Source organism: Neoarius graeffei, chromosome 14 (assembly GCF_027579695.1).
Source record: "Neoarius graeffei isolate fNeoGra1 chromosome 14, fNeoGra1.pri, whole genome shotgun sequence".
Lineage (NCBI taxonomy): Eukaryota > Metazoa > Chordata > Actinopteri > Siluriformes > Ariidae > Neoarius > Neoarius graeffei.
In genome coordinates this window covers 12,214,146-12,239,220 of record NC_083582.1, presented here as the reverse complement: position 1 = coordinate 12,239,220, position 25,075 = coordinate 12,214,146, and the positions used below count along the sequence as shown (strand labels likewise).

The 25,075-nt window shown below is 41.4% G+C and overlaps 1 protein-coding gene across 3 annotated transcripts in view; it reads right to left on the bottom strand.

Moving 5' to 3' along the window:
* LOC132897976 (uncharacterized) overlaps window positions 1–25,075 on the bottom strand; it is a 76,082-nt gene that overhangs the window by 37,182 nt on the left and 13,825 nt on the right. For 2 of the 3 annotated variants that reach the window (XM_060939292.1, XM_060939294.1), the window contains exons 2-8: window positions 16,533–16,877; window positions 16,082–16,426; window positions 15,602–15,706; window positions 15,404–15,499; window positions 8,301–8,393; window positions 7,366–7,440; window positions 3,798–3,896 (exon numbers count right to left, since the gene is read on the bottom strand). In XM_060939292.1, the coding sequence (XP_060795275.1) occupies window positions 3,798–3,896; window positions 7,366–7,440; window positions 8,301–8,393; window positions 15,404–15,499; window positions 15,602–15,706; window positions 16,082–16,426; window positions 16,533–16,877 (1,158 nt within the window). The remainder of the gene's footprint in view (window positions 1–3,797; window positions 3,897–7,365; window positions 7,441–8,300; window positions 8,394–15,403; window positions 15,500–15,601; window positions 15,707–16,081; window positions 16,427–16,532; window positions 16,878–25,075) is intronic. The other variant, XM_060939293.1, reaches the window with a different exon arrangement.

Below are 25,075 nucleotides of genomic sequence, written 5' to 3'. Positions count from 1 at the left end.
GGGAAATCTTGCAGCCTGACTCTGCAGCCTCCAATGTTTAAGCGAACTGCTGAAACCATAATGTTTAAAGATTAAATCGTAGGCTAATCAAACCAAAGAAAAATACAGCCTTTCCAGAACATTGTCTGCCGAAGCCTGTTTAACCTACAAAAGGCTTAATAGCATAGGTCTTGCTGCGGCTTCAACAGGGCTGTTTAGATTTTTCACCTGATCACCTTTCAATAGGCAAATATCATTATTATTATTATTATTATTACTACTAGGGCGGCACGGTGGTGTAGTGGTTAGCGCTGTCGCCTCACAGCAAGAAGGTCCGGGTTCGAGCCCCGTGGCCGGCGAGGGCCTTTCTGTGCGGAGTTTGCATGTTCTCCCCGGGTCCGCATGGGTTTCCTCCGGGTGCTCCGGTTTCCCCCACAGTCCAAAGACATGCAGGTTAGGTTAACTGGTGATTCTAAATTGACCGTGAGTGTGAATGGTTGTCTGTGTCTGTGTCAGCCCTGTGATGACCTGGCAACTTGTCCAGGGTGTACCCCGCCTTTCGCCCATAGTCAGCTGGGATAGGCTCCAGCTTGCCTGCGACCCTGTAGAACAGGATAAAGCGGCTAGAGATAATGAGATGAGATTATTACTACTACTACTACAATAGGCCTAGTATTAGTAGTAGGCAAGTAGTTGCCTAGTAGTAGGACAGCCAAATTGTTTCATCAGTGGCCCACGCCTAGCCTCCCCGGGAATAGACAGTAGCGTAGGCTGTATTTATTTATTTATTTATTTATTTATGCCTATCTAGCGCAACAACTTATTCCTTTACATATACTCAAACATAGCACAAGAAAGAGTTCAACAACAGGCAATCACAGCAGCTTGGTGAAGTTCTAAATCACATCGGTGTCAGACCTATGGACCTACCCCCCCCCCCCTTTTTTTTTTCCTCGGATCTGCATCAATCTCATTATTGACCTTTAGCGCTCCCAGTTGACGGAAATCCGTCGTAGCGACGGAAAACTTTAATCCATGCAGGGCACGAATTTCATGAGCGCCATGGCCCTCGTGCCCTCTCAATTTGGCCTTGTGCCCTTGGAAAAATATCTGCCGTAAAGCCACAGTGGCCTTGATGCCCTGCAGTTTTGTAGTCTGCCTCGTGACTGCCAATAGGCTTTAACATCACCTGCGTCTATTGAGAAAAAAATACGTCTTTTGATGACATTCTGGATTCTTATTGGGCAACTCATCAGTGGTGGATCGGACTCGAGCCTGGCATGAACCGCTCCGACGTGCTATAATGACACCAATCTATCACCAGCCAACCAGGAGACTTAATCAAACGCATCTCCAGCCCACTTGTGTCCGCATCTGAGACGTTGAATTTTCACAGAAGGAGGGAAGAAGTTGACTGAGGTAAGACTGTGTAATAAATTAACGAACGAATAAGATAGGAATTTCAACATATAGGGCTTAAGTTTGTTACCGTTAAATAAGCATTGCTTGTACAGTAACGTTATGTCGTTACAATGTTGACCCACTTTTAACGTGCCGAGTACCAACTGTAGCCGGTAACAAATGCTAATTAGCTTGCTGTCGAGTTTTTCCTTTGTCAAGCTTTAAGCGTAAGGTCATGGATGTTACTACTGCTTGTTCCTGCCGTAATATGATATGTGATATGTGCTGTTGTCTGTTCATAGCCACTTTTTTAATCTATGCAGTTAGCATTGTTTTGTTACTAGTATAGTATGTTTCTTTTTGCTGTTTAACTGAAGTGTAACTGCTGCCATCTTGACGAGATCAGCATCGCAAGAGATTTTCTCTCATTGTTTTTGGCGTCATTACAACAATTAATCAGTTAATCAGTAGCCTGCATGCTAGTATATGTTCCATTTACAGTCAAACATTTTGATGAACTCCAGGCTCAATTTTGATTAATCAAAAATCTGCGTAGTAGTACAGTCTGAAGATGCTCTTGCACGTTCGGTGTCAATTGAACAAAAATTATGGGAGGATATAGGTTTAATAAGTTTTACAATTTTTGAAGTGAGTGATGGATTGATAAGTTTAGATGTGTTCACTATTTTCTTATCTTCAGACAATAGTGTAGGAGATGTTTCTTTACCTGCTTGATAGTTTCAACTGAGACTCCAATCTTCCTCAGAAGAGTCATTAGTCCTTAAATAAAATTCATTATAGACGTGAACTTAAAATCATTGGTTTATTTTATGGCCTTGGTGCCCTGGCTTTTGGCCTTTGTGCCCTCAAAAAATTGACAGCACAAAAGGCCAAGCGGCCTTGCCCCTAAAATGACGAAATTCCAGGCCTGGTCATAATACACATAAGATGAGCGATATGGTAGTAATTTTGCATGCTGTCAAACCAAATGAATGAAACCCACTAGAAGGGAATAGAATACATGTTTTTATTCCATCAAAAAAGTGTCCTCTATGTATAATATTTCCCGATATTTCACTCCGATGATGCCACTCCCAGTGTTTTCCCACTGACTAGACACATGCTGTCAAAATGGTGAACCGGTTCAAAATTAAAATTCTTTTGATTAACTTGCATATTATTTTGTGAATGTGTCCATATAATATAAAGAACATTACACGGTGGCACGAAGGTATGAAGTTTATCTTCTCATGTTGAAAAATATTTTCATTCGTGAGCGACGTGAACAAGTGAAAATATTTTTCAACACGAGATGATAAACCTTACATCTTCACGCCACTGTGTAATATGTTCACCACTCAAAGATAAACTTCATATCTTCATGTCATCGTGTAACATCCTCTATTTAGGTTACCTGATAATATACATGTACATGTATGCAGGCAGGCTTCATATTCATGATACGAGCCACATAGGGTATGATATATGTCAGTATGAGTGTTGAGAACAGCAGTGCTGAACAAACTACAAACATGGCCACTCAAGACTACAACCGCCATGAACCACAGCGCTCCCAGTCACCTCGCACTCAAGCACTCACTGCGAACACTCTTAAAACGAATGTGTTGGAAATCAACACATCTTTTGTGCAAGTTTAATTTCAACAAGAGTTGTGTTATATTTCAGAAATGTTTAACACCAAAATTGCACAAATAACAAATAATGTGTTAAAATGAACAAAAGTTCTGTTGTCCCAATCTGGACATAGAGATGTGTTAAAAAACAATGCAAGTTGTGTTATTTTCAACACGTGTTTTAAGAGTGAAGTATCATCCTGAGTTCTCCAGTTCATACCGAGCCTTATCTTCCTGACTGCTTACCATTATTCTGACTCTTGCTATTTTTCCTGCCTACTCTACATTGTCCCGTTCGCCAATCAACCGATCCTTGCCTGTCGACGACCACGATTCCTGTTTCACAATTTGGCTTCCTTACTGTTTGTTCCCTGCTCTCCTTTGCAATTACATCAGTAAGTGTCTGCGCCCTGACAATATATCACTGTAATGCCTATTTAGATAGATGACCAATTAAATAACATTTAATATTCCACTTCAGAAAATAGGGTGACTGACTATGCTTGCGTGAAATTGTTTAAAACATGTAATAACATTTTTGGAACATATCAGTGGATCTGTTATTATGAAAAATTACAAAATGCTTCTCAAAGGTTTTCTAAAAGTAATATTATGTTACAAGTAAACAATCTCAAACATGTACTCTCATCTGGCTTCTGTACTCATATCTGAACACCAACTCTCTCTCTCTCTCTCTCTCTCTCTCTCTCTCTCTCTCTCTCACACACACACACACATTATAAAAATGATTTAATATAAAACGATAAATGGTTGAACACCTACCTATAAAAATAACAATCAAAAGCAGCCCCAGTAGCAGAAGATTCAGAGTCACTACTTTCCATAAAGTGTTTACTTTAAACCAGACATCCACAAGAACAGCTAGACAATAATAAAAACAAAGATTTTAGTACATATTATGCAAATACATACAGTAAACAAAAATGTCAAAAGCTTTGTTGAGAGAAATACAGAAGTAAAAATCTGTAAAAGACAATGTATTATAAAATATTACAGTTTTGGCTTTCGGAATCAGTTGATGTTACCTGTCAGTCCTGCGCGCTGTGGCGCGTGCACCTGAAGGCACACCTCGGGCTGCGTGCGTGCCGAGTGGACTCCAGCACACGCGCCGTTAACGATGCGCACCTGAACTCTATTAAGGAACTATGTGCGCACCTACTTAAGGACCGTGCTGATGCACAATCAGTGCAAAGTATTAGAGTAGAGTGGGGTAATACGCCCCTGTGGGGTAATACGCCCCCGGCCTGTTTTACCCAAAATAACCACCAGATGGCGCAAAGTTACATTTCTATTGTTGCTATGGACTGGCTTGACAATGGGGATATACAAATATTCACTGTGGATCGCATATCAGCAACACAGCGGAGAGAAATCAAATTTCATGGTAAGTGATATAATTTTCAGATATCAGTAAAACTGTATTTAGATAGCTGCTACTTTGTCAGATATCACAGCTGTGTATGTGGTATGAGTAGACAAGTCAGTACGTTAAAAAAAATACATTAGGTATAAAAAGTTGAATCACATTTTGAAAGTAAGACCCTTTTTTGTAAAAGTGTAGTCTGTGGGGTAAAACGCCCTCTTAATGGTGGGGTAAATGGCCCCCAGGGGGCATCGTTTCCTTTTATCATAATTACTGTATTTCATACATTTCTGAATAGGAGATACATAGTTTTTAATAACATCTCGCTTACCTGGTTGAGTAAAGCAAGTAATTCGAACTTAATATTAAAAATAATTGAAATAAAAAAAAAATTGAAATTAAAATGCGAAATATAATAAAATAATGCATCTATTCATTAATTCAGGGATATTTTCTTGTTTCTTTCACATTATAGGCTTAAGTAAACACTTTTGCTATCCAAACAGCTTTTTTTGAGTGAGGGGGCCTATTGCCCCACCTCAGGGGGCCTTTTACCCCACTGGGGGGGTAAAAGGCCCCCTTGGAACAATGTTTCTCATTCTCTCTCATTATCTCTAGCCGCTTTATCCTTCTACAGGGTCGCAGGCAAGCTGGAGCCTATCCCAGCTGACTACGGGCGAAAGGCGGGGTACACCCTGGACAAGTCGCCAGGTCATCACAGGGCTGACACATAGACACAGACAACCATTCACACTCACATTCACACCTACGGTCAATTTAGAGTCACCAGTTAACCTAACCTGCATGTCTTTGGACTGTGGGGGAAACCGGAGCACCCGGAGGAAACCCACGCGGACACGGGGAGAACATGCAAACTCCACACAGAAAGGCCCTCGCCGGCCCCGGGGCTCGAACCCAGGACCTTCTTGCTGTGAGGCGACAGCGCTAACCACTACACCACCGTGCTGCCAGAACAATGTTTGTTTTTGTTAAAAAAAAATTAAGTATTAACTTTAGGCAAACTTTAGGTGGCATTATTGTTCATGTCACTGTTGTCAAAAACTATGATTAAAACTAAACACATGGTTCATTTCAACTTGGAGAAAAACTGAATTTTCCTTAAGGGGGGCTTTTTCCCCGACTCTACTCTACGATACACCAGTATGCATTACTGAGCCTTTCTACCCGTGGGCTTGATTTTCTGATTCCTGTTTCTCGTTCTCAATTTGCGTCTGATAGTCTATCTTGTTTGCGCCTCACCCGACCCTTTTGAATGTTTTGTGATTTGGATTTAGCCTGCCATCTTGGACTGTTTTCCTTTGTGTGTTTGTACACTTTGTAAATAAACTGCACTGTTATTATTAAACTGATTACTTCTGCCTACCTCGCATACCTGACAGAATACTTTGCCATACAATGGATGTAGTAGAAGTTTTTCAGCACGCGATTCCACGCCGCTTCCGGGTTTCTCTGTCTCAGCCCTTCGCCTCGTATTTCCACCTAAAGTCTAACTGGAGTCCCCCCACCACTCTACCATGGAATATATCACCCTGTGGGATTCATCATGCAACGTGACTTTTTCTTTTTTTTCTATGAGGACCTCCAAGAGCCCAAGCCACCAGAACCTGTCTGGGTAAGCTTTATCCTAGCGTTTATTTCTGGACAAGCATGCCAATGGGTGGATTGCTTGATCCGAGTTGAGCACCCGTGCCTTCGAAGCTCACAGACTTTTTTGCTATATGCTCCAGTTCATTTTTGAATCAGTGGGAAAGGAGGAATCCCATAATTTGTTTTTGTTTTGTTTTTTTTTTGGGGGGGAGGGACAATCATTCCAATGGCCGACTTAGCAGAGGAGGCTGTTGTTCCTGAGCCCCTCCTAGAGGCTGTCTCCCAAGAGCTGGTTTTTCAGCCAGAACCAGCACCTGAACCAGAGTCGGCTCCAGTACCAGTGTCCGAGCTGCGTCAGAGCCAGATACTTCTGCACTTACATCTGCGTACCTGACATTATCAGATTCCTTGCAGTAAACAGCCTTGATAATTAATTCATCTGACTTGATGTGTTTTACTCAAATTAACCAAACTGCACTGGAAGCTGGTACAGTAGACTTGTAATACAACACAAATGTCACATGCTTGCTTTCTTTGCATGCTACTGTAACATCATTACAAACACACAAGTCCATCACTTCTCCATTTCCAAATCATCCACTCTTGCTAGAGACATGTGCATGTAAGCTCTTTGAGTGGTGTAGTTATACTCAACCCAGGTGACGTTACAGTTGTGCTGCTTTGCTGGTAAAAGTGTAAAATGGGACTCCTTTTAGTTTCAGTGAAAATGTACAGCACTCGTTGCTAACCACTGTGCTGCCCCCATGGATGGAATGAACCAGCTCCATGAATCTCTCACGGGCAAGAGAACACAATAAGAACCCTGTGGTGTCTTTGAAACTGACTGGAAGTATAAGGACATTTTAACCAGTGGCTGTGCCAAGTAATTCTCACCTCTCAAACTGCTGATTCTCCCTGCTCTGCAGATTTCAACACGGTATTTAGTAAGAGTAAAGAGACTAAACATTCTTCCCATGAGGGACAATAGAACTTTTACATCATGCCTCCTTAGAATCTTCTGTCCTATGAGGAAACTAAGGTTATGGAGTATATTTCAGAAGCTCTATAACAGGGGTTCATCTGTCCATCAACATCTCCTGTGTCAGCCCAAGACCTTTGGTTACACCTGCCTTAGAGCAAACTGAGCCCCAGATTTGTGGAGTCATGTAAAATAGTGTTGTAAGATCAACCAGGGAATGTTCTGTTTGCAAATATCCAAACCATTGTTCTATGGAGTGAAAGCACATGATTTTTAAAATTGTATTCTTTAATTGGTTTCTATCTTAATGTTTCACTTTATGCAAGTATGAAATAAAATCTTGCAGATGGTAATGGTGTAATGGTTTCATGGATACTCACGTGAATACACAACAGTAGTGATCACAGTATATTGTAGAAGAATTGCCAACCTTTTAGTAAATCGGCGAAGACAACCTGCAATACAGTAAGGACACAATATGTCCTGGTTAGGACAGAGTTTCCTAGATCCCACATATAGTTCACATTTTTTACTAATTTCCAGCTCCAAAAAGCATAAATAAAGTCATCAAAAATACTGCTGAATGGGTGCAGGTGATTTCGGAGCAAGCAGAAGGCAAAAGGTGAGCCAATCAACATACAGTACTGTGCAAGTCTTTTTTTTTCCTCCTTCTTCTTCTTCTTACACCTCTGCATCAAGTGATAGACAATATTTTTCAAGTTGTCTGGGCCTCCCTTTGAGATTGTTTTGCCAAAGACTTTTGCACAGTACTGTATGAGGCTGGAATGACTGATGGTCTCTTCCCCTTTCTCCATCTCATGTCAGTAATCCTTCAACAGGTTCTCTCGTCTCTACTGATTTCACCACTTAAAAAGATGATGCAGTTCCCTCACTCTCTGTCACAGTAAATGATAATGTGAAATAAAATTTATTAATGTATGGTTGACGTCCTTGTTCACATAAGACTTCAGTAAATGTATTTATTAGAGATGTACTGAATTTTCTACCAAAAAAAGAGAGAAAAATGTCACATTGAATAGGCTCCAACAAAGTGTCAACAAAAACTTTGCAATTAATTATAAGGGTAGTGATATTTAAAAAGTAACTGTCTCCTGCATTATGTAACATTACACAGTTTCTAAAGGGTCATATCGAAAATGTGTTCTGTTTACTGCATTCAAACACACACACTTTTCTGCGCGCCATAAATTTTTTAATCTGCCTTTTTTTTATTTTTTGCTTTATTGCTTAAATAAAACTGAATAATGCCAATAACTGACAAGTCCTCATAGGACCACTGATCATCAAATCATACCTTGAAATGTTTTCAGATGGAAAGCAATCCAAAGCAGGAAAAAGATCCTAGCAAAATTAAGTGCTGCACAAGTTGCTGCTTCAGTAAAGGACCCTGGAGGAAAGATCAAATAATGAATTAATTAATGTGTTGGAGCCAGTAAAGAAATTGTTAGATCAACAACCCACTGACTATTAAAGGCACAATACTGTGTCTTTACTCCAGAACCGAACCAAACAAGCAAAAAAGACTATTACTGTCAATTAATATTAACAAACTTCAGTTATAAAATTTCCTTTAAATATTTAGGATTTTAAATGTTAGTGGCACCTCTGAGTTTATTTCTGTCATGTATCCTCCTTGACACTACAGTGGTGTGTTCTCTATTATAATGCTGATGGGGGAGACAACAACAGGTTGAATATCTTTAGGTTACAACCATAACCCCAGTTCTCTGGGGGCACGAGTGAGGCATCTTCAGATTGTCGCTCAGAAGCACTATTCCATTACACCAGCCAGGACTGGTTGGCAGATGTGATGTGTGCATCCCAGAGGTTGAATTTATTCCTGCTTTAGAATCCTCGGTGCAATGTCACCTAGACTGTCTATATACAGTATATACAGACTACAGAATGCACCAGAGTGGGTTTAATTAAAACTATGTCAAATCTATGAAACCTCAAGTCCAGGATGTGGCCATTCCCCTAGTAGAGTGGGCGTGCAAGCCTGTGGGAGGCTGTAGCTTCTATGATCCAGTGTGAGAAGTTGTGTTTCATGATCAGTCTGACCAACTGAGGCCCATGGCACACACAGCTTGTCAGATTTCCTGATCCCCATTGTCATGTCAACAAAAGGCCACAGCGTGTGGAATGGGCAAAGAGCATTTGAACATTCTTGCCTTTGAGAAACAAATAGAGGGAGATAGAAGGCCAATAATATAATCATCTGGCATGTGAATGATATGATGTTAACTTTGGGGATGAATATAGGATTAGGTTCCAGTAAGACTTGAATCTCACTCTGTAGAAACTGCAAGCAAGATGGATTTACTAAAATAGTTACAAGCATGGATTTCACCAATGCACTTTGCTCAAGCCAGTGTCAGCAACATCACCATTTTCAAAGAAAGTGTGTTAAGATCTAACTGATCCAGAGGCTCGAAAAAAGGTTCTGATAATACTTCCAGCACCACAGACAAGTTCTTTGTAGTTATCAAAGGTGGAGTGGGGTCAAGGAGCCCTTTTCATGAATCAGCAAATAAGAGGCATTTTCAGACCTGCGCACTTTGGCACGTGCACCTGAAGGACTCTCGGGCATTCTCCAGACTGTGCGCGCACTGAGCAAACTTTCACACACGCGCTGTTAATGAGGCTCACATGCACATAATCAAGATGCATCAGCGTTCCTATATAAAAAGACTGAAAACACACACTCAGTGCAAAATATTGAGTTTGTTGTGACACTTTACCAAGTCTTGTTTCCGTAGTAGATTTCCTGGTTTTCTGATTCCTGTGCCTGTTCCTCGTTTCCATTTTTCTCTGTGCCTGTGTTAGTCTGTTTGTGCCTCACCTGACCTTTTGCTCGTTTCCCGCTCATGAGATTGCCTGCCGATGTGGATTGTTTGCCTGTTTGTCACTCATTATTAATAAAAAAATATTCTGTACTTACATCCGTCTGCTACCAATCCTTGACAGGCCACTGTTGCATTCTCAAAACCTACATGACAAGCTGAAATGGCAGCGACCTTAATGGTAGAGAAGACTTTGCCCCTATCTAGCAGTTCCTGTAGGAATGGAACACTGGAAGGTAACTGACCATGAGGCCATGCACCCCTTCTCAAAATGGTTCCATTTGCAGTTATACGGTAGACTGATCTCATGGATGATACTCTTGTAATGATAACGCTATCAGGTAGTCAGCTAGTGGTCAGATTGAACCTCCCACAGAGCAGGCCCAGAGTGCCAGGCCTTCCAGATGAGGGTGAAATAGTCCCTACAAGCCTGAGATAGTAGAGCTCAGCACATAGGAAGGGGGCACTGGCAGCCACAAAGCAGTTGAAGAATGTCAGCCAGCCAGTGTTTCCCCGGACAGCAAGGGGGACTACCAAAAAGGCGCAACTTTCCGTTCCATTACCCTGGTTAGTGTTTTGGCACAAACAAGTGGGTTGACAGCAACTCATGTACAAGCGCAATATCCCCATTGGGGTATCCTGATTGTTTTGGGAATAAAACAGAGGGCACTGCATGTTCTCTTTTGATGTAAAGAAACTTATTTCTGCATGTCAGTAAACTGCCCATAGGTGAGCTGTTACTTTATTGTAGAGCTACCAGTCTCCATAACTTTGATTACCTTTGAACAATAAATCTGTGGTCAGAATTATCACACCAGGGACATGAGTGGCTCTCAGTGACAGGAACCATGAGCTGAAGCAGAGTCAGCTTGTGTGCCAACATGTGCAGATGGCCTTATTCAACACATCTTTCAAGTTTATGTATGTGAACGAATCGCTTGGGTGCACATAGTGGATAAGGTCTGCACGTGTTAGCATTCTGAACTTGTATTTTCTCAGGTATTGTTCAGTGCAAGCAGGCCCCCTCCCTTCTGGGAGGTTAGAAAACCCCAAGAGAATAGAAGCCAGTATTGCTTACCTCATGAGGTATCAACTATATCAGCTCAGCTTCTTTGTGTCACACTGGGGTTAAAGGACTTTGTAATCTATGTGTCTCTAGGCTCTGAAAGATTGTTTGGGCACTGAGTGGAGGCTTCAGATAGTAGCTGTTGTTTTTGGATCCAGTAGGCCTATGCATGGGCTATGACCTGAGCATACGTACATCTGCCAAGGTATCTGGGAGGGAGTCATTTGCTTCCTGGGGAGGTACAATTTAAGCGCTATGAATTGTATCCACTACAACTCTAAAAGGGTCTTTGGAGGTCCACAGGTGCACCTGGCAACTGTGTGTTATCTCTGTGGGAGAGACTTGACAGGGTGAGTCATGGTGCTCTGTCCTGAGACCACCAGAGCCATGAGTCTCCCAGACACTTGAAGAACAGCACATCTGTGAAAGCACAGGTAGAGTTCTGTGACCACACACACTTCATTCCTCAGTGCTGGACTCAATGATGTGGTCATTTCTTCCTCCAGTTCTGTCTGATAGGCTATGAGAAATGATGAGTCATTCAGGCTTCTGACTGAAATGGCCACTGCATTGTAACGTTTCTTAGTCATGGAGGACTGAAAAGAATTGATCTTGGATGGAAGGCCCGGACCCCCACACACACACCCCACCCCCAGTCATGGTTGACTTTTGGGTGGAATGGAGGTGGAATGCCACAAGGGATTCCACTGCAAGTACAGTGAAATACACTGCTTTCCATGTCAATTCAGTCAAACGCTGATCCTCTCTCAGTGGATTTTTTTTTTTTTTGTGGAAGACAGAGTGCTTCATGAGCGAATGGCTTCCATTAGGCAGTCCATGAAGCCTTGCAGAGCATTTTGCTTTTGGCAGCTGTTTTTCCTGATGCTATGAACCTTGGGGCCTGTGCAGAGGGAGTAAAAGGCTCTCTGTTGACTTTTCCTTTAAAGAACTGAGGTCAATAGACTCATCCACTGAGTCAAACCCATATTCTGCAGTGACAATCTGAACGGCCTAGAAGCTGTCACAGTCTCAGGGCCACATTCAGATTCAATGCATCATATTCAGATCTCAGAAATAACTACATGTAGGCTCTATTCAGTGGTTAGATCAGAATTATGCATGTGAAGGTGGAGTTTGCCTATAACAGAAGTGTGTTTCACTCACTTCTAACATTAAACTTAAGTCCATTGTTCTTGTGTGATATCAGTCCGAGTGAGGAATAGTATTAAGGTAAGGGCCACTGTCTGACAGTTTGACTTAACACAATTTTGTCATTTGCTGGAATTCAGGACAGTTTATACAGCATTTTCACCCTAAGATACACACTTTTGGCCCTTTTCCACTACTCTTTTTCAGCTCACTTCAGCTCACTTCAGCCCAACACAGCTCGCGTTTCGACTACCTCAGAGCAGCACGACTCAGCTCACTTCAGCCTTACTCAGCACCCAAAACTCGCAAGGTTTTGGAGTGAGGCTGAGGCGAGCCAAACCGAGCTGAGTGAGGCTAGGGGCATGAGGAGACACTCCCCTGTGCACTGATTGGTGAGGAGTGTCCCCACATGCCCACACACGCCCCACGAGCACGCTGGGAACCACCATCTGTAAACACCGTAAACCTGGAAGAAGAAGAATTATGACAAATTATGCGCCTCGCCTCATCTATACGCTCTTGCCAGTACTGTATCTGTTGGCATTGTCGGTGACAACAAGCCACAGCACCAAGACCAGCAACACTAACGACTCCATGTCCTCCATGTTTATTGTTTACTATCCGGGTCGTGAGACTACTGCTTAAAGGTCCCATGGCATGAAATTTTCACTTTCTGAGGTTTTTTAATGTTAAAATGAGTTCCTCTGACCTTCTTAAGTCACCCCAGTGGCTAGAAATTTCATAAGGTGTAAACCAAACTATGCCCAACATTTGAGAATGGCGCGTCAAAATGGCGCATTGATAAACTCTTCCCTTGCCTACGTCAGCAAGGGAGATGATCCCCACGCCCCCCCTCTGGATTCCCACCCACTGTATGGATTGCCCACCCAGCTCAAAAGTTGCCACCAAACATGGAAGTTGCGCTGTACATGGATGTGACAACACAGAAAGGAGTCTGTTTTTACTGCCGATGGGAGAGCCCCTGAAGACGCAGTGGCTTAATTTTATTTACTCCAATAATACGCTGTTGAGTCTACCTAAGACGGTGTATGTTTGTCGGAAGCATTTTCCTGATGAATGTTTCCACAACTTGGGACAGTACAGGGCAGGTTTTGCACATCAACTGTCACTGAAGCCTGGGTCCGTACCAAGCATCCCTGCCGCATCAGCCACAAACACCGAACAAGTAAGTGTATAACTGTTAAGTTGTTTTGCCGTGTTTTAAAATCGGTGCCACGTTAGCCTTGCAATGGCTACATTAGCTGTGCAGCTAACCGCTTCCTGCAGTTAGCCAGGTACTCTGCGCTACAAAACCAAAAAGCATGCAGCATGCTCTGTTAAACTGAGTTTAGTCTGGAAATTGACTGTAACTTATGAGCTTATGTTTTGCCGTGTTTTAAAATCGGTGCCACGTTAGCCTTGCAATGGCTACATTAGCTGTGCAGCTAACTGCTTCCTGCAGTTAGCCAGGTACTCTGCGCTACAAAACCAAAAAGCATGCAGCATGCTTTGTTATAATAGCCAATCAAAACAGTTTTTACAAAGACACCCACATTCTTTTTTTTAAGTCACTCGTTTATTTTATTTGTTTGTTTGTTCAGTAAAAACCCAAACATTTGTTGAATTTATTTTATTTCCTCGCGTCACACCTTAATGACATCAGTGCGCGGTATTTTTCCCTTCGTGGTTTGTTCCTTCTCTCTCGCCATAGTAAGACCCACATCCGCTTGTTCTGACCCACTGGAGGTAGCGTCACAGTGCTGTTAGCCAATCAGAGGTAACACGTTTACATGTCATGAATATTAATGATAAGACCCGCCCCCACCCTCTACCCTTCCCCGCCTCCTGCTTCTCATTAGCAAAACGACGCACTGGGAAAAGCGCTGAAATGGGGCTTTCTCCCAGGAGGCTATATCTACGTGCCGAGGGTTCATTTCGAGAAAGGCTGCGGATATAACATCCGGAAACCACTACGAGCCCGTTTAAAGCATCAACAAACCACCATGCCATGGGACCTTTAAAAGGTCACTGATGTCACTGTTTGCGTCGCCTAACAACATCATGTGACATCCACCCACTTTCGCTAACTCCACCCAATGTGTCCACCCACTTCCAGCCAGCACGGTTCAGCGCGGTTGTAGTCGAAATGCAACGCCAACAGCCCCACTCAGCTCGACTCAGCCCAACTCAGCACCGCACGGCTCAGCCCAACTCAGCTGCGTTGGTAGTGGAAAAGGGCCATTTGTGCCACTGTACTTGTAGTTCTTCATGCAAAATAACAGGAAGTGCTGGATGAAGTGCTGTTCTGTGTGCTCCTGAATGAGTATGGAAGCCAGATGTATTTTAAAGTCATTGTCTTCTTATTCATATAAGTCTTTTAATTTTTTTTTTTTATTTTAATGATCTGATTTCGCCCGTAGTCAGCTGGGATAGGCTCCAGCTTGCCTGCAACCTTGTAGAACAGGATAAAGCAGCTAGAGATAATGAGATGAGATGAGAATGATCTGAATGTGGATCTCAGAAATCAGTTTACAGTAAGTACCTGTGTAACTGGACTCTGAATACAAGGAAAATTCCCTACATAAATACTGACCTAACTTATAAACTTGTCAAGTCTGAATATGACCTTTGCTGATTAACTGATGGGGCGGCACGGTGGTGTAGTGGTTAGCGCTGTCGCCTCACAGCAAGAAGGTCCTGGGTTCGAGCCCCGGGGCCGGCGAGGGCCTTTCTGTGTGGAGTTTGCATGTTCTCCCCGTGTCCGCGTGGGTTTCCTCCGGGTGCTCCGGTTTCCCCCACAGTCCAAAGACATGCAGGTTAGGTTAACTGGTGACTCTAAATTGACCGTAGGTGTGAATGTGAGTGTGAATGGTTGTCTGTGTCTATGTGTCAGCCCTGTGATGACCTGGCGACTTGTCCAGGGTGTACCCCGCCTTTCGCCCGTAGTCAGCTGGGATAGGCTCCAGCTTGCCTGCAACCCTGTAGAAGGATAAAGCGGCTAGAGATAATGTGATGTGATGTGATGTGATTAACTGATGAATACATTTTTACAATTTAAAAAAATACTAGGACAATTCCAATCCACTCCAGAATTACTGGCACCCTTCAGGATAGATATGCTTTTTTTAACCTGGGGAAGCTATATATATATATAAAGGAATAAACATGACACACAGTGACATTTTGGAAGACAAATTGATGTCTCTACATTTTTATTTTGGTTGTTTTTTATGTTCAGATTGCTGTCAGTTTTTAAGTGCTCTTTAAGTGCTCAAGGGTGTAGTTCTGGGGTTTACTGTGATATAGTTGTAAACATTGTCACTGGAAAGCAATACTTACCCTCAGTAACACCCCAAAGGATGAAGACTATGAACATAGTAATATTAGGACAAAGGACATGTGCACACTCTATAGCAAGGGCTCTTCTGCTGTCATCTACAAACAAACAAAAAAGAATGTTTGTATTAAGTTTACTTTATTAAGTTGAAATGTAACCTTACCAAACTCCCGAAGTGATAAAATGAAGAGCAGACTTACCATTGTTTTTAAAATATGCATAAGATTGGTAGCCTAGGATAAGTGATCCAATTACAAATCCAAGTATACATAAAAGAAAAATTCCAATATGCATAGAGGAAAAACCTGCATGGCACAAACACCAGAGTTATTAAATCATTATAACACTAATATTTGTGATGAAATAAAGAACAACTGCTGATATTTTGAAATAGTTCATCACATCAGCTTCTAAATGGACATGCGTCCATAATAAATGCAATTTCATTTGACAGTTAAAATGCTTTAAAGAAAAAAAAGCCTTGGTGAATATGTTGTATGCTGTGACTGACAAGGAACAGAGAGTATGCCCTCCTACCCAATGAGCATGGCCAATTTTGCTCTCTTAAGGGCTGCACACCCCACATGATTTTAGCTCGGCTAATCCACTTCTGACTTATTTAGGCACACATCTCAACTATAGGTTTATATATTTTGTTCATAAAAAAAATAGTGACTTACCCAGCGGCTGCACTTCCACTGTTGTGTTATCTGACAATTCCCCAGAGAATGCTAAACACATATACCGCCCTTTGTCCTCAGTTCGGACATCCTTCAGTCTCAATGAGAAGTTTCCTTTGTTTATTTCTTCAGCAAATTCTACTCTGTCTTTGTATCTCTCATGGGACGAATCTACCAGGACCTCACCCTCTTGATAGAGCAACACTAAGATATCTTCATCCATTTTCTTCCATGACACTTCTTCTATATTTTCTGGTGGGATATGTGAGTCTACAGAGCAATTCAGAGTGATATCTTCACCTGCATACGCCGATATAACGTGGGCTCCAGACACAACCAAGCGCCCTGAAATGAGAATTGTTTCTTAAAGTAAAAGACTTAAAATATTCCTTTTTAAATCAAGTATTTTATACAGAACATTATTTGAATTAAGTGAAAAAAAATTACCCACCAATGTTCTTTATTTCAATCAGAGTTTCAGTAGAGTCCACGTTTGTGTAAACGACACACTTATAAACTCCTACATCTTCCCGGGTCACATTTGTAAGGAAGAGAGAGAAGTTTCCATTCACAATCTCCTCAGTGAAGAAATGAGCTCTTTCCTGATAACGCGGGTTTTGAGACTCTGGCTGACTCTCTCCATCCTGCCACAAGTGCACTAGAGTTTCAGAGTCATTTCTTTTCCACTCCACTTCCAGTTCTTCCATTGGTAGAGGAGTGTCTACAAAGCAGGGCAGCATCACTGAGCCTCCCAGCTGGACATTGAGAGGATCAGATGGACCATGGACATTGAACCCTAAATTAAATAGAAAACACTGTTAAAAGATGTTGAAAACACATTTGTATGGGTTGCCTTCATGTAGGGTTATGCCAGTTTCCTTTATGCCGGGATCAAACTATATAATATTTTTGTCCTTCACAATGGTCATCATGTCAGATTAGGAAATCATCTAGTGCCATAAATTATTGCTGTGACTTGCTTGGAAGACTGGCAACACTACAAGTTTGACCCTGAACAATAATCAGAGTCAGGACCGATAATCATGGCTTTTATTTATCTTTGCCATGTTTGTGTATGTGCACCAGAGAGTATGGCCTTGTTTTTGTGCCTCATTCCTGGGTGTACAGTGGAACTTTCCCAGGCACATAGATTATATCTGGGGAGAGAATGTTGGTCTGGGCGGGTGTGCATGCTCAAATATCACAAAAATGTTTTTATACTCATGAGGTCACATTTCAAACAATTCAATAAAGAAATATTTCCCAAAATTAAACTGGAAATAAATTTTTCACATTTAAATCACGACATGACATGAAGAGCAAGTGGAAACACTACCTTTCTGAAAAAAGAGTGCTCTGTAAGCGCTACAGTCGTGCTTAAAAGTTTGTGAACTCTTTAGAATTTTCTATTTACTATTTATATCTAATTTTGCCACTCATTCATGTGTAATATTAGATCATTTACTCAATAAATAAATGACCAAGTATAATATTTTGTGTCATTTGTTTAATTGGGTTCTCTTTATCTATTTTTAAGACTTGTGTGAAAATATGTTTTAAGTCATAGTTATGCAGAAATATAGAAAGTTCTAAAGCATTCACAAACAAGCAGAGTTGAGTGCATGCAGAGCAGAGATTGCGCAAGAGTACGGACAGGGTTGGGTGGGTATGTTTGCTCAGATTGGTATTTTCTCTTCGGAATGTGGTTTGTGTGCTTGGTTGAAAATGAGACATAAAACAATGCCATAAGAACATTCTGTCACCCTTTTGGTCAGTGTCAAAGAACGCCTCATACGAGTTGTCAAATTAGGTGAGAAAATACAAAAATTTAGGGGTGTTGTGGGGCAAGCCAGACATCACATCACTGTTCTTCAATTATGTGACACTACTGCACTGTTCTTTCTTTGGGGAAGAATGATTGTACAGCATACACCATTAATAGAAAAAATGAAATTTGGTGCACAAGTTTTGGGTTTTCTGAAATCAACACAGGGTCAAAATTATACATACAACACACCTAATATTTGTTGAAATGTCCCTTAGCAGGTTTCACCTTAACCAGATGCTTTTGGTAGCCATCAACAAGTTTCTGGCAGAATTCTGTTTAGATATCTCTTCTTGGTCGAAGTAGCAAAGTGCAATTAAAGTTGTGTGTTTACTGGCACAGACCAAATTTTTAAGCACAGTTCACATCTTTTTGATAGGGTTGAGGTCAGGACTTCTGGAAGGGCATTCCAAAAGCTTAATGTTATCCTGCTTTATCCTCCACAACCAGCTTTGATGTGTATTTAGGTCATTGTCCTGTTGGAACACCCAATTGACTCCAAGATTCAACTGTCTAACTGATGGTTTGAGGTTATGCTAAAAAATTCTGAGGTAGTCTGCCTTGTTTATTCCATCCACTTTGTTTAACCATGCTTAACAGTCACTTCACAATTGGTGCAGTGTTCCTTTGTACATCTGGTAATTGTGGACAAACAACTCAATCTTTGTTTATTTAACTATAAAACTTTCCTCCAGAAGACTTTTTCTTTTTCCATGTGATCAGCGACAAACTTTAGTCAAGCTTGAAGGTGTAGATTTTGGAGCAGGGGCTTCTTTTTTGAACAGCAGTCTATCAGTCCATGTAAAATTTGCTTGACTGTAGATAGTGCCTGATCCTGGGTTATTTCTAACCATCCAAACCAATTTCCTCCCATCTGAGGGGTCTTCATTACATTGCATTACATTAATGGCATTTAGCAGATGCTCTTACCCAGAGCGACGTACAACATACCCAGAGCAGCCTGGGGAGCAGTTGGGAGTTAGGTGCCTTGCTCAAGGGCACTTCAGCTATTCTTGCTAGTCCAGAATCAAACTGGCAACCTTTTGGTCCCAAAGCTGCTTCTCTCACTATTAGGCCATGGCTTCCCCACATTCCCCATATTCCACATTCTCTGTCTTGGCTCTACATCCAGAACTTGGCAAAGTGGCTACATTTCCCAATAACTTGTACTTGTCAAACAAATCCTTCTTATATTGTGCACAATGAATCAATGGGATGACAATCAGGTGTGAGTGGGCACCCTGTTTTATTTAAAGAACAGGGATCGATCAAAGTCTGATCTTCACAACACATGTTTGTGGAAGTGTATCATGGCATGAACAAAGGAGATTTCTGAGGACCTCAGAAAAAGTGTTGTTGATGCTCATCAGGCTGGAAAAGGTTACAAAACCATCTCTAAAGAGTTTGGACTCCACCAATCCACAGTCAGACAGATTGTATACAAATGGAGGAAATTCAAGACCATTGTTACACTCCCCAGGAGTGGTCAACCAACAAAGATCACTCCAAGAGCAAGGCGTGTAATAGTCGGCGAGGTCACAAAGGACCCCAGGATAACTTCTAAGCAGCTGAAGGCCTCTCTAACATCAAATGGTCTCGTGCCACAGTATCTAAGCGAACTTCTGGTCCTTTATAACCCGCTACACCTACTTAGATCAAAAGGTGCAGGCTATCTGATAGTACCTCATATAGTGAAGGCTACAGTGATACTCGAAAGTTTGTGAACCCTTTAGAATTTTCTATATTACTGCATAAATACAAGTATGACCTAAAACATCATCAGATTTTCACACAAGTCCTAAAAGTAGATAAAGAGAACCCAGTTAAACAAATGAGACAAAAATATTATACTTGGTCATTTATTTATTGAGGAAAATGATCCAATATTACATATCTGTGAGTGGCAAAAGTATGTGAACCTTTGATTTCAGTATCTGGTGTGACCCTTGTGTGCAGCAATAACTGCAACTAAATGTTTCCAGTAACTGTAAATTTTTAATTCAAGAATGAATCATATTATGGATGCTATTGTTCCTTTTAAAACCAAAAGAGTCATAGACAAAGGAAAAGCACCCTGGAAACTAAATCCAACAGTTAAAATGTTAAAGAGGGAATGTAGAAAGTCTGAAAGAAAATGGCGTAAATCTAAACTCCAGATTCATTATCAAATCTACAAAGGGATGTTATGTAAATACAACTTAGAAATTTCTAAAGCAAGACAGTCTTTTTTTGCTGACATTATTAATAGGAATATCAACAATGCCTGTGTGCTATTTTCTACAGTTGAAAAGCTAACAAACCCATCAAAACAAATGCCTTCTGAATTTCTCTCAGTTAATACATGCAACGACTTTGCATCTTTTTTCAAAGGAAAGATTGATAAAATACGTATGAATATAGCCACACAGGTGCAAACACTTCAAAATCTGGAACCATTGGATAACGAGAGAGGGGGTCGTAATACAATGTCAACATTTAGTTTAATTGATGTTGAGACTCTGAGAAAAACAGTACAAAGTCTCAGCTCCTCCACATCTGAACTGGACATTTTACCTACAGTCTTTTTCAAATCTGTTCTTCACCTAATATCAGACGAGGTACTTCAGATTATCAACACCTCCTTACGAACTGGCATGTTTCCCTCATCTCTGACAAAAGCGGTTGTAAAACCCCTACTGAAAAAGAATAACCTGGATGTCTCAGTACTCAACAACTACAGGCCCATATCCAATTTGCCATTCGTTGGTAAAATAATTGAAAAAATTGTTTTTAATCAATTAACTGCCTTCCTGACATTAAACGGATGTTTTGATAAGTTTCAGTCAGGTTTTCGTGCCAATCATAGCACTGAAACAGCTCTTACTAAAGTCATGAATGACCTACGTCTTAATTCTGATGCTGGTAAAACATCAGTCTTGGTGCTTTTAGACTTAAGTGCTGCATTTGACACGGTAGATCATTCCATACTGTTATATCGACTGGAGCATTGGGTTGGATTTACTGGTATAGTAATCAACTGGTTAAAATCTTACCTACAACAAAGATTTTTTTATGTGGCCATTGGAGGCCACAGTTCATCACCCGTGTCCTTGAACTGTGGGGTTCCCCAGGGCTCAATCCTGGGACCATTACTATTCAACCTTTATATGCTCCCACTTGGACAAATTATTAAGAATAACTCAATAAACTTCCATAGCTATGCAGATGACACTCAGCTTTACTTAGCTATGTCACCTAATGACTATGCCCCTCTTGAGTCTCTTCATAGATGCATTGACCAAATTAACAAATGGATGTCTCACAATTTTCTTCAGCTGAACGCAGATAAAACTGAAGCAATTATATTTGGCAGAAAGGAGGAAAGGCTTAGGATTGCCACTGTTCTTGAAACTAAGGGGCTTAAAGCAAAGGATACTGTCAAAAACCTTGGTGTCCTTATTGACAGCGAACTTAACTTCAACAGTCATATGAAAGTGGTAAAAAAAGTCTGCATTCTATCACCTAAAAAACATTTCTAAACTCAGGGGTCTCATGTCAAAACATGATCTAGAAAAACTTATTCATGCTTTCATCTCCAGTAGGGTTGATTACTGCAATAGCCTTTTCACAGGTCTTCCAAAAAAGACCATCAAAGAGCTTCAACTAATCCAAAATGCAGCAGCAAGGGTTCTTACAAGAACAAAAAGGGTAGTCCGTATCACTCCAATCCTAAGGTCTCTGCACTGGCTCCCAGTGAGCTATATAATTGACTTTAAAGCACTACTTCTTCTATTTAAAACATTAAATGGGATGGGACCCAGCTACCTACTGGATATGTTTCAATTATATGCACCAACTAGGTCTCTAAGATCACAAGAGAAAAACTTGCTAGTAATACCAGCTGTCAAAACGAAGTGTGGTGAAGCAGCCTTTAGTTGCTATGCTGCTAAGCTTTGGAACCAACTTCCAGATGATATCAAAAATGCTCCTACTGTTGTTAGTTTTAAATCCAGGCTCAAGACAAAGCTGTTTTCAAATGCTTTCAATTGATTAATTTTTACCTAAGTAATTCATTTCCTTTAACATAATTTCTTTTAATTTTGATTTTAATGATTTTACTTTCTTTATTTTAATTTCTTTTTAATCTTGGGTTTTAATGATTTTACTTTTACTTTAATTCTTTGTTACTGTGATCCTCGTAGATTTTGCCTGCGGGATGATTTTTGGGGATCCTCGTAGATTTTGTCTGCGGGACGATTTTATTTGGTGATCCTCGTAGATTGTGTAAGCGGGACGATTTTTGGTGATCCTTGTGGAAGAGCCACGGGAAGAGCGCGCTTTATGAGTTAAACCCATAATAATAATTAATCTTGAGGCTGATTAACTTTATTTCATTTTATTATTTTATTTCTACTATTGTTTAATTCTTATTTTTCTTCCCCAATTATTTTATGTAATTTTATTTTCTATTGTTTACTGTTCTGCTTTTACTTCTGTAAAGCACATTGAACTGCCACTGTGTATGAAATGTGCTATATAAATAAACTTGCCTTGCCTTGCCTTGCCTTGCTGATCAGTCCTGCACACCGGCTTGGAGGAATTTTAGCCCATTCCTCCGTACAGAACAGCTTCAACTCTGGGATGTTGGTGGGTTTCCTCACATGAACTGCTCACTTCAGGTCCTTCCACAACATTTCGATTGGATTAAGGTCAGGACTTTGACTTGGCCATTTCAAAACATTAACTTTATTCTTCTTTTACCATTCTTTGGTAGAATGACTTGTGTGCTTAGGGTCATTGTCTTGCTGCATGACCCATCTTCTCCTGAGATTCAGTTCATAGACAAATGTCCTGATATTTTCCTTTAGAACTCGCTTGTATAATTCAGAATTCATTGTTCCATCAATGATGGCAAGCCGTCCTGGCTCAGATGCAGCAAAACAGGCCGAAACCATGATACTACCACCACTGTGTTTCACAGATGGAATAAGGTTCTTATGCTGGAATGCAGTGTTTTCCTTTCTCCAAACATAACACTTCTCATTTAAACCAAAAAGTTCTATTATGGTCTCATCCATCCACAAAACATTTTTTCAGTAGCCTTCAGGCTTGTCCATATGATCTTTAGCAAACTGCAGATGACCAGCAATGTTCTTTTTGGAGAGCAGTGGCATTCTCCTTGCAACCCTACCATGCACACCATTGTTGTTCAATGTTCTCCTGATGGTGGACTCATGAATATTAACATTAGCCAATGTGAGAGAGGCCTTCAGTTGCTTAGAAGTTACCCTGGGGTCCTTTGTGACATCGCTGAATATTACACATCTTGCTCTTGGAGTGATTTTTATTGGTCAACCACTCCTGGAGAGGGTAACAATGGTCTTGAATTTCCTCCATTTGTACACAATCTGTCTGACTCTGGATTGGTGGAGACCAAACTCTTCAGAGATGGTTTTGTAACCTTTTTCAGCCTGATGAGCATCAGCAACGCTTTTTTTGAGGTCCTCAGAAATCTCCTTTGTTTGTGCCATGATACACTTCCACAAACATGTGTTGTGAAGATCAGACTTTGATCGATCCCTGTTCTTTAAATAAAACAGGGTGCCCACTCACACCTGATTATCACCCCATTGATTAAAAACACCTGACTCTAATTTCTCATTCTCATCTCATTATCTCTAGCCGCTTTATCCTTCTACAGGGTCACAGGCAAGCTGGAGCCTATCCCAGCTGACTATGGGCGAAAGGCGGGGTACACCCTGGACAAGTTGCCAGGTCATCACAGGGCTGACACATAGACAAAGACAACCATTCACACTCACATTCACACCTACGGTCAATTTAGAGTCACCAGTTAACCTAACATGCATGTCTTTGGACTGTGGGGGAAACCGGAGCACCCGGAGGAAACCCACGCGGACACGGGGAGAACATGCAAACTCCGCACAGAAAGGCCCTCACCGGCCACGGGGATCAAACCCAGGACCTTCTTGCTGTGAGGCGACAGCACTAACCACTACACCACCGTGCCGCCCGACTCTAATTTCACCTTCAAATTAACTGCTCATCCTAGAGGTTCACATACTTTTGCCACTCACAGATATGTAATATTGGATCATTTTCCTCAATAAATAAATGACCAAGTATAATATTTTCTTTCATTTGTTTAACTGGGTTCTTTTTATCTATTTTTAGGACTTGTGTGAAAATCTGATGATGTTTTTGCTCATATTTATGCAGAAATATAGAACATTCTAAAGGGTTCGCAAACTTTCAAGCACCACTGTCCATCAGGGGGCACAGCCTTTTCTTACAAAGCCCCACAGTTATGGAACAGCCTTCCATAAGCCTTCCATAAGCCTTCCAAGTCTTTTTCCGTTTTTTTTCCCGTTTTTTTCTCTTTCTTTTTTCGGAAGAATGTCGAGACCGGAAGCTTTCTTTTTCTCTCCTCCTGTGTAAAGACCACAAGCGGAGGCCATCCACATCGGATCTGCTTTAATATCAACAGATCTTCATTTAAGGTACGTGAATCTTTTCATCATTGCACACCTTCAGCTTGCTCAGTGTGCTGAGTGCAGGATGTTTAGTCATTCTTCCTCCGTCGCTAGCGATAGCTTTATTAGCTTTATTTGTGATAAGTGCAGATTAGTTAGCTCTCTGACGGAGAAGATTTCAGTGCTAGAAGCGTGTGTCCAGGCTTTAGAGAAGGTCAGTGAGCGTGAGAACAGTGTAGTTTCTGTAGGGGAAAGTCTGGATGCCCTAGGTGGAGTTAGTAATCCCCCAACTCCGGCATTAGAGCCCTTACAGCGGGGCGAATGGGTGACGGCTCGGCGGCATAAGCGTAGAGCCAAAGCTACTGCTGAGGCTTGCCCACGGGAGCACCACTCCTCTCCGCGTCACATGCCGAACAGGTTTGCTCTCCTTAGTGATGCACCCACTGAGAAACCTGAAAGAGCTCTGGTTATAGGGGACTCTATCATACAGCATGTGAAATTAGCTCAGCCTTTAGGGGCACCAGCAGCTTTAGTCAGGTGTATACTGGGAGCCAGGGTGCCGGACATAGCAGGTAATCTTAGGGTCCTAGGCAAGCACAGGTTCTCAAAGATAGTTATCCATGCAGGAGCTAAAGATATACGCCTTTGTCAGTCTGAGGTTACTAAGAGTAACTTTGTAGAGGTGTTTAAATTAGT